This window comes from Anas acuta, chromosome 14, assembly GCF_963932015.1.
Source record: "Anas acuta chromosome 14, bAnaAcu1.1, whole genome shotgun sequence".
NCBI classification, from domain to species: Eukaryota; Metazoa; Chordata; class Aves; order Anseriformes; family Anatidae; genus Anas; species Anas acuta.
The window spans coordinates 19,861,586-19,875,024 of record NC_088992.1 but is presented as its reverse complement, the minus strand read 5'-3'; the positions used below and the strand labels follow the sequence as shown (position 1 = coordinate 19,875,024).

At 38.5% G+C, this 13,439-nt stretch overlaps 1 protein-coding gene across 3 annotated transcripts; it reads right to left on the bottom strand.

The window, feature by feature from the left end:
* Positions 1-652: 652 nt before the first annotated feature.
* Positions 653-12,773, bottom strand: IL12B (interleukin 12B). Of its 3 annotated transcripts, none has more exons than XM_068698466.1 (8): positions 12,317-12,771; positions 9,630-9,711; positions 7,812-8,093; positions 6,186-6,303; positions 4,957-5,150; positions 3,953-4,104; positions 2,543-2,664; positions 653-2,274 (listed from the first exon to the last, which is right to left on the bottom strand). In XM_068698466.1, the coding sequence occupies exons 2-8, from the start codon at positions 9,709-9,711 to the stop codon at positions 2,271-2,273; spliced, it is 954 nt and encodes a 317-aa protein (XP_068554567.1). In that variant the 5' UTR covers positions 12,317-12,771; the 3' UTR covers positions 653-2,270. The 3 variants fall into 3 exon arrangements, with proteins under 3 accessions (XP_068554567.1, XP_068554568.1, XP_068554569.1); XM_068698467.1 differs by having other exon boundaries at positions 3,959-4,104; XM_068698468.1 differs by lacking the exon at positions 653-2,274 and having other exon boundaries at positions 2,539-2,664; positions 3,959-4,104; positions 12,317-12,773.
* Between the last annotated feature and the right edge of the window lie 666 nt (positions 12,774-13,439).

Sequence of the window (13,439 nt, the reverse complement as noted above, 5' to 3'; positions counted from 1 at the left end):
GGCTTAGGATGAGAAGAGTGCTGATAACACCCCGATGTTTTAATTGTTGCAGAGCAGTGCTTATACCAAGCCAAGGACATCTCAGCCTTTTGCTCTGTCCTGCCAACGGGCAGGCTGGGGGTGCAGTAAGAGCTGGGAGGGGACAGACCCAGGACAGGTGACCCAAACTAGCCAAGGGGGTATTCCATACCATCTGACGTCATGCTAAACAACATATAGGGGTGGCTAGCCGGGGGGAGGGGGCCGGACTGCTCGGGGTTAGGCTGGGCATCGGTCAGCGGGTGGTGAGCAATTGCATTGTGCATCACTTGTTTGTACATATTATTATTACTTACCTATTATCACCATTGTGTTATTATTATTATTATTATTATTATTATTGTTGTTATTGTTATTATTATTTTTGTTATTATTATTTTCCTGTCTTATTAAACTGTCTTTATCTCAACTCACGGGCTTCACTTTCCATTTCTCTCCCCTGTCCCAGAGAGGGAGGGGGGAGGGTGAGCGAACGGCTGCGTGGTGTTTAGCTGCCGGCCGGGTTAAACCACGACACATATTAACCATTCATCTTAAAAGATCACAAGTAAAGCAAATTTTGTTTTTGAAATGCATTTATTAGATGCATTTATTTGAAAAACAAGCATGTCATGAAGTTAATTTAATTCTTGCATTTATAGCAGAAATAAGAAGTATACAAAATATTAATAAATACCAGCAGTACTTGTAGCAAGATTATCAACACTTTTCTGAAATATCAGATACTTCCCATATTTCAATGTTTAAAGACTAAATCACCACCCATTTCTAAAACTGGAAAAAAAAGGAAGCATGGTCACAATGGAAATCTCTTAATTTCAGTGATTCTGTATCAGGGATTAAGGCCTAAATCCTCCAAGATATTTAAAAGTATTTTCCCCTCCTGAAAGTCACAATTTAGGTGTTTGACAAAAACATACAGGCTTCAACACATGCTTCTGCTTTTTTTCCAGACCTGGGGACTTACACTGTAAGCAGTTCAGAACTAGGACTTGATTTTTTTTTTTCCTAAGGTTCTGTGAAGACACCTAGCACATCTTGCAGTACTAGGGAAGCAATTTTAAAATTAACTATAGAAATATGTATTCTAATATTCTAACTTTACTTAAATGCTTAACATTCATCTATAAAACCAGTTACCATTTGCTCTCTGAAATATCAGATACGCTGCAGTTAGACTTTTAAATAATTTAAGCTGCCTTTGGTTGCCGTTGCAAATTCCTGACTACTTGTGCCTTCTTGTTGTGCCTACAGCATAGCAGGTCTCAGTGAATTTTGTTATCAGAAAACTCCACTGTAAGTGATGCACTGGCTAGACATGGGCCACCAAATAAAAGCCCTCTAATGATCACAAGCATGAAAGAAAAATAGTTTTATTTAGGAGGTGTTATATTCAGCTACTGGCTGCCATTTACATGCTCATGGAAAGTGGCAGCAGGACTCCTAACAACAGCTTTGGAATGAATGAACGCAGGCACCTTGAAGCTGCCTCCCTGCCAACTACTGGCACTCTCATCACTCCCACTGCAGCTTGGGCTCAGCTGCAAGTGTAAGGCTTCAGGAATGGTTGATCTCTCATGCAACAACCATTTTCAGTGTTGACCAGCTTGACCATCAACATGATGTAAGCACAAACAGCTGACAAAATACAGCAGGTAACATTTCCAGGACTCTGAACTTGCAGTTCCTTCTTCTAAAATATTAACTGTCAGACTGGAAGATGAAGATGGCCCAGATACATGATACATAGCTGCCTCATGCAGCCAAGACTTTCTATGCTGATGTATTTCAACAAAATAAATATTAATAAATAATTAAATACATAAATAAATACATAAATAATTAAATAAATAAATAAACGATTAAAAACAATAAAAAGTTCTTTCTATAAGTTACTTTCCATATCAATTAACAGATGAAGCACTTTTACTAGCAGCTGCCATCATCTGACATTGCTATTCATATCAAGTAAATAATAAATAAATAAATAAATGCAATACAATAATATGCAGAACCTACAATAATAGCTGACAGCAATGCATCAAAATACTACACATGTTAATATAACATGATGTATGCTAGAGGTGATATTAATCTATTATGAAAAAAGATATGTCGTGGCTTCTTAATAATCTCAAATGCATATTTTTCTTCTAGTTATGCCTATTTTCTTGTCCTAATTCATCCTTTGCTTTCCTTAGGACCATTGTGCTCCTAGGATCTCTTACTGGTTATCTGTAAAATAAGATAAAGGAAATTTACAAAGAATTATCTTCATTTTTCCCCAGACCTAGATTTTTAGCCCATTTCTCAATAAAGCTTTGCAGGTCTGAGCCATCTAGTGAAACTCCACCCCTCAATTTCTCTAAAAGACTCAGAACAAGATAATGCAGGTCTCAGAAGTTCCCCTGTCTGCTGGGGATTAGGAATTCACCTTCACTATTGAGAGCACCTGTCCAGCTATGGCTCCCTGCTCCTCCAGTAGAGGCTCTGTTGGGCTTACCTGCAAAGTGAAGACCACTCACTCCAGGATGAGTTGTAATAGCGATCCCTGGCCTTCACAGAGATCTTGTCTTTTGGCCCAGTCGCTGGAATCTGAATAGACTGCTCATCAGTGTCATATTCCTATCAACAGAGCACAGCTCCATCAGTAAGGGTCACACAGTAAGGTGCCAGACAGACTGCAATAAGCATGTGTAACTCAAAAAATTACTGATGCTCTGTTGTTTCAAAGGCACCATCCCATAGATGTCAAAGTCATGAGAGTTGTAAGAACTTCAGTCTCAGCAGAAACAAAATAAACCAGCCACTTTCTGTTTAAGCTAATGATGTAAAGTGATCCAAACCCCAAAGTGAAACTGTCACTAAAACAAAGGGGTTTTTTGTCTATCACAGTTTTTCTTTTTTTTTTCTTCTTGCCCACAGAGGGGACCATAAGAGTCAGCATTTGCTGATTTTCAGTATTGTTGAGACTTCCACTGAAGACTTGTGGTAGATACAAGTAGTGCTCTGTGGACTGGGCAGTTTCTCTACCTAAGGGATTGCACAATGCAGCCCTGCTAAAATCAAGGAATCAGCACTAGGTAAATGGCTCCATCTGCTGGTAAAAGCTTTTTTTTTTTTTTTTTTTTTTTTTTTTTTTTCATACATAAAACGACATCCTTTAGTGTCCTTGGTTTAATCAGTAGTCAGACTGTAATGATTACATTTGTTCACTTTTCAGATTGCTCAACCAAGGCGGAGCAGCACTGCAGTTAAGGACCTGCACTATAGTCAGCTGGTCTAAGCACTTCTTTCCAGTTTTGCTGTTGATGTCTTTGCCAACCTAGACAAATCACCATACTGCTGTTCTGTGTCCTTTAGAGTACCCATAAGCATTAGCAACAGAAGCAAACCCATTTTTTTATTTCAAGCTAATATGGATTAGTAATATTTAGTTAACAATTAACTAACAACTGGAATAGGAGAGCCAAGGACTGTAGTTTTCACCCATCTCCACAGAAATGCTTCCAAATGAGTCATTGATTACTTGCCTTACTTGCCAATCCAACTAAAAAGTCAGTCTGAGCTGCTCAGGTACTAACATACAAGGAACCCAGTGCAACAGATCCTAGGCTTATTGAAATTGGGATTTTCCCACATTAGGACCCACACAGCCTACTTATGAATTAGTAGATACTTTTCTCATGCTAATATGGCTATGCAATGCTGGACAGGATTTTATCTCCCCAGTTACATCAGGTTGCATCCACCCCTGAGTGTTACCTGGATCTTACTGCTCATTGAACTGGGAAGGAGGTCATTTTCTTCCAAAACAGAACCTTGCCACGTATGGGGCTCAGCACCTTTTATTTATTTATTTATTTATTTAAAATGCATGTCAAAGCAGGAAAATAATGTATCAAATGTTTACCTCTACCTGGTTTTCATGTTTCTTTGTACGTTCAACTTTGACCTTGAAAGTCAAAGGGAAGTAGGTCTTTGGTGTGCTCCATGTTCTGGGATACGTCCAGGTCACTGTTCCATTTGTGCCTGCATACTGACATTGGGGTGGATCAGGTTTTACTGCAAGAGAAAACATAGAATGTATTAATTCACATTAGCAGCATAATATCACATGTTACTGTACTACTGTTGATAAGTTTTATATGAACCAGCTTTCATAGCCTCCATTAAATCTCCATTAAATTAAGACAGGGGTTGGCATGATGTGTAAGAACTGCCTTATGCTTCTTATGGAGAATTAACAACACTCCCTGAGACTTTCTGGGTGAAATGTGAAATTGTGCTTTTTTTTTTTTTTTTTTTTTTTTTTTTTTCCTGGAGGATTGTAGAGGGCTCTGTTAGAAACAGATGGTTATCTTTAACCCTTGCTGATTGCTAAGGCACTTAGTAAAACATCTGTTTCTTTAGGATGCTACTTCATTTTCCTGTGCCCTGTGCCATCATGGTCACAGCTGCTCCCCTTATTTCCTGTCAGTTTCTGTTAGCCTGCCCTGGATGTCCATCTGTGAGAATGAATCAGGAGTGAACCATACCTGACATTAACCATTATCAGAGTAAATCTGCATTTCTCAGTGCAGAGCCTGCTGGGTTATTGGTTATTCTCCGACTTCTCCCACATGTCCTATCCTAAACATATCTAATAGAGCAGGCTAGAGAAACTTCTGGCAGATGTGGGGGAGAGAGGGTTGAAGGTCACAAGCTACGGGTATGTTGCTTCTTCACTTCCTCATCTTCTTCCAGACTGCAGTTATGATTTGTTTTCCCCTGTTCCTGTAACTGGAGGCTTGATACAGATTTACAGTAGAAGAGGGCAGGGATTCCCACACTTGGTTCAGTCAGCTACCATTGTGAGTTCCACTACCAACAGCAATAATAAAGCTAAGAATTGACGGTGATTTCTGGTTTACTCACTGATATCTCTAATGAAGAAGCTGCTAGTGTAGTTCTCATATTCCACCTCATCAATGACCTCCAGGAACATCTCAATTGGCTGGTGCTCTTCAGCAAATTGACAGTAGTTTTCTTTCTGGCACTGGGCTGTGTATTCAGTCACTGATTTATCAGTGTTAGCTACAGGGCTGCTGCAGGTGACATCTCCGTGAGAGCTGAATATGAAACAGAAAAGAAAAAAAAAAATGGAAATGCTGGTTTCTTCTGAGAATTTTGTTGCCATAATGATACTATGCAATTGTTAAGATGATGATTTGCTGTTGCATCTATCACTCTATGTCTGCACTTCAGTAGAAACAGTTCAGTGGGAACATTTCTACATTTTTAGTGCTATATTACACATAAAAAAAATATCACAAAAGCCCCCAGCACCACCACCTTATAAGTATAAATTTGTGTTTAAACCTAAACCAGAATATCTCCTTTTCTAATTACCACTGCACTGTGACAAGCTCTCGTAACTGTGTTCCTCAGCCCTTTCCAAAACCTTGCTGGAAAAAGTAGGTCAAGGTTAAATTATTCCATTGTGAAACAAATAAAAGATGCCATCTCTAAAGTACTTCCTGAGTCTTGGTCTATTTTTGCATTCAGCAAAATAAACAGTTTACAGTTGTTTCCTCTTTAACAAACTAAAATGACCTTTGCCCAAGCACTCCATGTTTTGGAGAAACCCTCAAGAGTAGTGGGAGGTAGGAAATCCCCACAAGGTTCCCCTCACATATTTCCCTCAGGTTTCTGCAGTGTTCCTCAACAGAGACTTGGCAGTGGACATGTGGCTTTTGCAGTGGGTGCAGCCTCCTACTCCCTTAGTTCCACTGGATCTGCTGCAGAGGGACTCAGTGCTATGATTGTTTCTCCTTTTGGCTCAACTTCCTCTCTCTCCCCTTCATGAACTGCTTTTGGTATTGCTTAAGTTATTCTGTGGCTGTACTGCAGCAGCTCTAACAGTCCAGTGGGGGTTACTCCATTTTCAATTCTTATTAATTTCTGAGCAACTTCCATGCCCTTATCAGTTAAGTTAGTCTCAGTCACATCTCAAAACATTTTACAGATGTTGAGACTCTGAAAGTGGGACTCCTCCCCTTCTATGTGCTTTCAGTAGCCTACAGTTCAGGATCTCCTACAAAGAGTAATATCAAGGGCTCTTCTGGCCTTGCTGTGAGGTGGCTAAGGAAAGTACAAGCTTTTACCCTTTTAGACTTCTGATTGTGAACTTCACATTTGGACTCTCATTTTCTGTCATCCATGAACACATGAAAATTCCAGAGTAGTTCTTTGCTTCACATTTTAAAAACGTCCTGTTTGGCTCTAGATTGACAAAGAAAGAAAACAGTCAAAGAAGAGAGAAAATAGTTCAACAGATTCCTGTAGCCTTTGGCAGGTGGTGGGTATGTAGGCAAACACAATTTCATGCTGCCCATTAGGGCACCTCCAGCTAAAAAGCCATATAACCGCAGTTAGAGGCTGAAGGCTGGTTTACATAGCACCACATTAACCATATCTACATAGCTGTTGATGGGAGCTAGAACACACAAGCTGTTGCAGAGAGCTGTCAGTAATTGATTTATATGGACAAATACATTGTTCCTTTCATAGAGAAACAGTGCAGCTATTCAGTTGGAAAACCTCTGTATTTGTTACTCAGTGCATGAGAGTGCAGGCAGTGGATAATCTCATGACTTCACACACAGGATAACCTCATGACTTTGCACACTGAGGCACTCAGTGGAAATGCCTCCAGTGTGGATGAGGCCTCAGTACAGGTGTGTATTCTCTCTGCTGCCCAGTACTGCAGACTCTCAGCAGCTCTGTGTTATACCCTGGATATAGTTGACTGGGACTGGCAGGTCAGTCTACAGAATCTGATATGTGAGTGATGGAGCCAGGGGAAAAAAAACTTGGAAATTGATAAATTTCTGGCTCTATAGTGAGGGACTGCACGCTGAGAGAGAAATCGTAGAATCACAAAATCATAGAATGGCTTGGGTTGGAAGGGGACTTAAAGATTACTCAGTTCCAACTCCCCCTGCCATGGGCAGGGACGCTGCCCACTAGATCAGGTTGCCCAGGGCCTCATCCAACTTGATCTTGAACACCTCCAGGGACTGGACATCCACAGCTTTTCTGGGCAACCTGTTCCTGTGCCTCATCACCCTCTGTGTGAGGAATTTCCTCCTAACCTCTAGTCTAAATCTCCCCTCTTTTAGTTTAAAACCATTCTTTCATCCTATCATTATCTGACAGAGCAAAAAGTTGTTCTCCATCTTTTTTATAAGTCCCCTTTAAATGAGTGAGCTTCATTGCAAAAATGCAAAATATCACAGGCCTGTTCCAGTGAATTAGTCATGAATAGAGAAGCCCAAATGACAACACTTAAAATCTAGATCAGCCCCTGATTCTGACAAATCACATAGCCCTGGCTTTCCAGTGATTTGTTTGCTAGAGGCAGACCCTCTCCTGAGTGCTGGGTCTGTGAGATGGAGGAAAAGCAAATCAGTTGTTTCCCCACCTGAAAAAGCAGTGGCATAGTATTGATGTTATCCCATATATTTTATACCAGTGTTATCACTCCATCCTATAAGTCTACAGAGTCCTAAATTAAGCCCATAATAACAGATTCCTATGCTGTTCATCAGTAGTGCCATGCACAAACATGCAGAAAGTCATCATCTCCCTTTAACTGTCACAGTGTTTGGAGAGGACACATTTTAAAGTGCACATTTATCACACGTTTCTCAAGAGAGCTCCCTCTGCTCTTCACAAAAGTGCAATGCACAAAGCTGACCAAGATACACCACATCATCCCATGAACATACCTTTATAACTTTTCAGAATTGACCTTATCATTTGCCCATTGGAGTCTATTTTACTTATGAGGAAGAAATCGTAGCTGACAACTTCATGGCTATTAGCTGCCAGACAGGTGTAGTTGCCAGCATCCGGAAACTCCTTCACTTCAGCAATCAGAGTCTTTCCAGTTCCTATCAGTTCTGTGCCCTTTTTCCAGTAAACTGGCAGTGCTTCATCAGATGTGTTACAGGTGAGCTCCAATTTTTTAGCTGGTGTCTCATCATTCCACTCAGATTCTATGACATACACTTGTGGAGATTGCAGAAAAAGACATGTTAGCAGCTATTCATACTTAACAGTGTGGTAACTGAGCTCAGACCCTTTTTCAGCTCTGCTATCCAGAAAACTGCTAACAAATCCCTGACTTTCTGTAGATCCCCACTGTCATCTGGAGATCTTCACTAAAAGGAGAGGTTTAACTCAGAAATTTAAAATCTATCTAGAACCTGCTGGCCACTAAGGATGACATTTTCATTGAAGAAATGATTATTTCTGTGTTCCCAGAGAATCTTACAGCAGTTTATAACCACGGGAAGGAGGCAGGTACCTTTCTTTTAAAGGTGAGGATGCCAAATTACACTGAGTCCAGATATTCTTCCTGCATGTGGCCCTTGGGTTTTGCTCACAGAAGGGCATGTAATAGCCCTCAGTACTATGGTGCTTGGCTCCACCACAGGACCTCCTCAGTGTCAAAGGTCTGTGAGTGAATAATGGGAAGGAGAGGAGGTCTAGGTAAGCGACTTGTATATGTGTGTAGCTAATGTTGTGTTCCATTTTCTGCAGGGAACAATCTTTACTTGAAACACTCTAGTCCAAATGGAGCAATTATTAAGAGATGGGATCTCTGAGCTACAGCAGAGGAAAGTGGACTGCAACAAGGACATGCAGTCTTCTAAATGCCATCTTGTAACTCTGCAGTGCCCTGCTGGTCTTTCTAAATTAGTAAACATACCACATAGAAGAATTCGGAATGATTCCACTAAAGGAATATTATCTTGTCTCTTTGCTATGGTTTCACATGGGAAGTGAAGTAGTAGTCAGGTTGGCTGAAGATTTTCAACTGCACTTCTGTGTGGCAGCAGTTCTCAAATTTAATCGCTACTGCTCAGACATACTACTACTACTGTCACAGGCTCCCCAACCATAATCCATGCTCTCAGAGACCCTTCTACAGGCAAGAAGAGGCAAAAATTTGTTTCTCAGTGTGTCAACAACCACGCCAAGCTCTCAGCTCAGGAAACTAGAGTTCCAGTGAGCAATAAGAAAATTGATAAAAGAAAAATGAGAAAATTATTTAAAAGATTTGTTTATTACTGACCCTGTATTCATTTACAAATGGATTTGCATTTAATTTATTCACCAGAAAAGCTGGATCAATTATTTCTAAGTTCTAAGACTTTTTTTTTTTTTCTGTGAAATCTCTTTTTTGACAATTAATTTTTCGCTGTTTGCTTATGGGATGTACGTAAGTCACAAGATACTGTTTCTGCTTCTGGACTGCATGACTGAAACTTTTGAAACGAGAGAACAGGGAATAGGGAATAAGACAGTTTCTAATGCAAATATTCAGATGAATAGCTATTATATAAGATAATATTTTAGGACTTCTAAATATGTCTTCCATTAATACCAATTAGTTGGCTACCTATTCACAATCAAATAGAAAGAACCTTGGCCTAGGAAACTACAGTTAAAAACTCAGTGATTGTGCACACAAGTGTAACTATGAAACACACTTGTGTCCTACACTCAGCTGTAGGTCTCTGGAAGTGAAGACTTCTTACCGTTCTCTCTCAGCTTCCACTGGGCTTCCAAAAGGGCAGCAAAGGAAAGTAATGAAAGTATGGCAAATAGTAGGTGAGACATCTACAAGGAAAACATAAATTACTTAACTTCATTTAGGATTTTTGAGTGTGTAGCTGAAGTTCAGCTCAGAGCTGAATAAGAAGACAGATTCAGCTCCAGTGAACTAAGAAACATTGTCCCATTCTAAGAATTCTGAGACTACATCAAAATTGCATAGCAGGTGTGCACTGGACTTCAAGGCAAGATTTTGATCATTCATACCATGAACCAGTTTGTGAGAGAAGAAATCACGGAACTTAGAGGCAATTGTATGCCTAAGTCTTGGCCTTTATCTGGTTTAGAGTTCAGAAGCATTCCCAAGTCCCTAACTTAAATATTCCTCTGGCAAGAAAAGCTCTACTGATGCCAATAAGGCGATTGCATGAATAAGGACTTGGACCAAAGGATCAATGGATCAATGGATATCCAACTCCAATCCTACAAAGCTTTTAAATCCTTTGGTTTAAGCATGTCAGTAGCCCTATGAAAAAAAAAAAAAAAAAAAAAAAAGGATTGTGAATAAGATGAAGCAGCAGCTGGAGTATTTTTCTATACTGTAGTCTTCATCATCGCTGTGAGAACAAGTGACAGCAGTGTCAATAATGCAGTGTACAGCTGGCTTCAATACTAACTGATCCTACACCTAGTATCCATCTGAGGCTGCACAGCCTGATTTATCTTTCAAGCAATTTCAGGCAAAATTCCTTCTGAAATAAGTGCCACAGCTGTATTTTCAGAAATGGTAAGATATGCATATGATTGTCATTGTGTTCATTTGAGACGTACACATATCTCATGTGAGACTACATAGATATATAGATGTATATAAAAATAGGTGACATGATGTGACATTATATGTTACATTAATGTTACATAATTATATATATACAATATATACATTATATATACATATATACACACACATATATACATTATATGTTACAATAATGCTACAGAATTATATAATGTTAATATGTTACATAAATATAGTGAATCTGTATTACCTATTCAATATATATATAATCATGTTCTAGATCCCACATAAAATTCTTTGTCCTTAATTCAGAATAAGCTAGAGCCCTTCATGAAACAAAAACCATATTTGCCAAATACTGTAATAACCACCAGAAGCATAAAAGAAAAACTTAAAGTTATTTAGGTACACTTTTAGGCATTTTTCCTTTAACTGGAAAGTAAACAAAATGAACAGGAATGACTTAGTCTAATGACTTAGAAAGAGCGATAGGTGAATATATCTTTCAAAGTCTATTCTCACTATCAGTGGAAGTCTAAATGTGTGTAAAAAAGAAAAAATTAGGTATTTTTTTCCAAGCAGTTTCATTTCACAAACAAGTCTTTTGCAATGGAAGGGGAGTAATCCTCATGATTTCTTCTTATGTTCTATGAAACATTTTCATCTGTGTTTATGAAGTTTGTATGTATTTGTATGTGCACCAAATCTGTTACTCACTGACAGCTCCTGCTATTATTAGCAGTCTTATCAAGATTATCTTGATCAGAAGTCAGCTGTTTCTGGGCCAATATCAAAGAGAGCAATGACATCTGATTTTGTATACCACACAGCACACAGCATTAATGGGACCAGAAGATACCAGAAGAAGTATAGAGTTCCAAGAGAGTATCCAAGAGAGGAACCAGCTTGCATTGCATCTGAACTCAGAGAGAGGCAGAAGCCTTGGTCAAAAGCCAGCTACTGTCAGGCAGTCTGTCAGCAGTATATTGCTTCATTAGAAGGTAAACATTCTTGGCACCTGCTTTTCTACTGTAAGCAGGTTTATCTGTAATTTTTGAAAGAAAAATACCTTTTGCATCTTTCTGAAAGATGTTGATTTCTTTCACTGCCACATGCCACATTCATCACTATGCTTCATAAAACCGGTAACTGAAATATCAATTAAAAACTTAGAGGGAGGAGAAGGGGATAAAAAGGCTTTCTTTTCAATACCAACTGATAGATAAAAAAATTCTGTCTGACTTTAAGAAGAAGCTTCACAATTCACGTTTCTGATTAAAAATGTTAACTTCCACCTAAAATTATCTTCCCCCGCAACTCACAATTTTGTTGAAAAATTAATCAGAAATAAACTCGGTTTCTGAACATCAGTAATCAGTTGCCTGAGGACTTCATAGCTGAGGACAGTGTACCAATATCATGTGCTCCCTGTGATCCAGAGCACGAGGTGCTATAAATCAGCACAGATTCCTTCACTGAGAATTGCAGAGTAATATATGTCAGAAAGTAATTCATGTCCCCTGAATCAGTCCCAGCTCAAGGCAGGGCCAAGCCAATTGTGTTGCATTTTTTTAAAACAGAGAACAGCCTAATCATAAGTATATATCTATCTATAAACACACTCTGTTAATGAATACTGGTAACATAGAAACGATCATTAATTTATAACATTAGCTATTCTCTTAGATAATAATTCTATTAGCTGTGTACATATATACAATATGCATTTAACTTCAGGCACATTTAAGTACTGTTCTGAGAAAAACATCATGACAAGTATTTAAATACACTTAAGTTTTCTTTAGTTTCATCTGAAGTCTGCTGGAGTCAGGCTTGTGCTGCCCCAGTGTTAGAGAAGAAAGGAATTCTTACCTTTTCCGGCGCCTGTTAGTTGAAGTTGTCAGGCAGGTTGGTTTTGTGATCTGAAGGAAGCAAAGTGCTGGCTCCCTTATAAATACTTGTAAACTCTGAAAGGAAAGGGATGCTCCATTTCACCGCAATACCACAGAATTGCAACACGGGACTTGAGTTCCTTTTTTACATAGTGGCAGAGCTAAGGCAAAAAAAAAAAAAAAAAAAAAAATTGGGACTCCCAGGTAAACTTTAAAGAGGAAATGAGATTATGAGATTGTTACAGTGACCTTTATGGGATGCCAGAGGCATTTCCTTTCCTGTTCGATTTTCTGTCTCTCTCATCTCATCATCTGGGGAAGAGTAAATACAGACTAAGTAAACTTCCAAAACTATCTGATGGGAAATATATTATGAAGACAGAAAGAGAAAGTTAAATAAACTAAATCTATTTCTACCTGGTAAGCACTAAAGAGATAATTGCTTGAATTAAAATCCCAACTACCACATCAGTCAGAAGTAGAGCTAAGGAAAAAAGCTTTTTTAATTTTTTAAAATTTTAAAATTTTATTTTAGAATTTTAAAATTTTATAAATTTATTTTTTTATATAATTTTAAATGTTTTAGAATTGCATTTATTCTAAAAATTGAGACTTAGCTCAACGAAAATATAAACAAATAGTACTGTCTGGGAGATAAAAACCTGAAATTGCCACATTATTTTATGTTGGCAGCTTTTAACTAAAACCTATTTTTTTGGTTTACAAATTGGTGTTCTTTTTTGACCTGTACTAAACCATAAGAAAAGCCCCATATATAGCATACGCTTTGAAAATGAGGAAAAAAGGTGTTTTGTTGTTGTTGTTGTTGTTGTTGTTGTTTGTTTTTTTTTGTTATAGAAAATGATTCACTTTCTTTGTCAGGCAGAACAAAACTGGCTTGCTCTTCTAGCCCTATTCCAAACCTGAATAATAAGACTAACAAGTTATAAGTAAGAAGAAATACATTCCTTATGAAAGCACAAAAATGCTTTCAAATTCAACTTGACATACTTTAAGAATTCATAAGGAGACAGAGCTCTAGCCTGTGTACTTCTAGGGACAGCAGTATTCGCACAGCCCAACGCAAATTAGCAGTGAGACAA

Excerpts from the sequence above, each read along its gene's own strand:
- IL12B (XM_068698466.1), bottom strand. The coding sequence starts at position 9,711 with ATGTCTCACCTACTATTTGCCATACTTTCATTACTTTCCTTTGCTGCC. Across the intron at positions 8,094-9,629 it reads GTGGAAGCTGAGAGAGAACG|TGTATGTCATAGAATCTGAG; the intron begins GTAAGAAGTCTT and ends AATCTCCACAAG. Across the intron at positions 4,105-4,956 it reads CTTCTTCATTAGAGATATCA|TAAAACCTGATCCACCCCAA; the intron begins GTGAGTAAACCA and ends TTTCTCTTGCAG.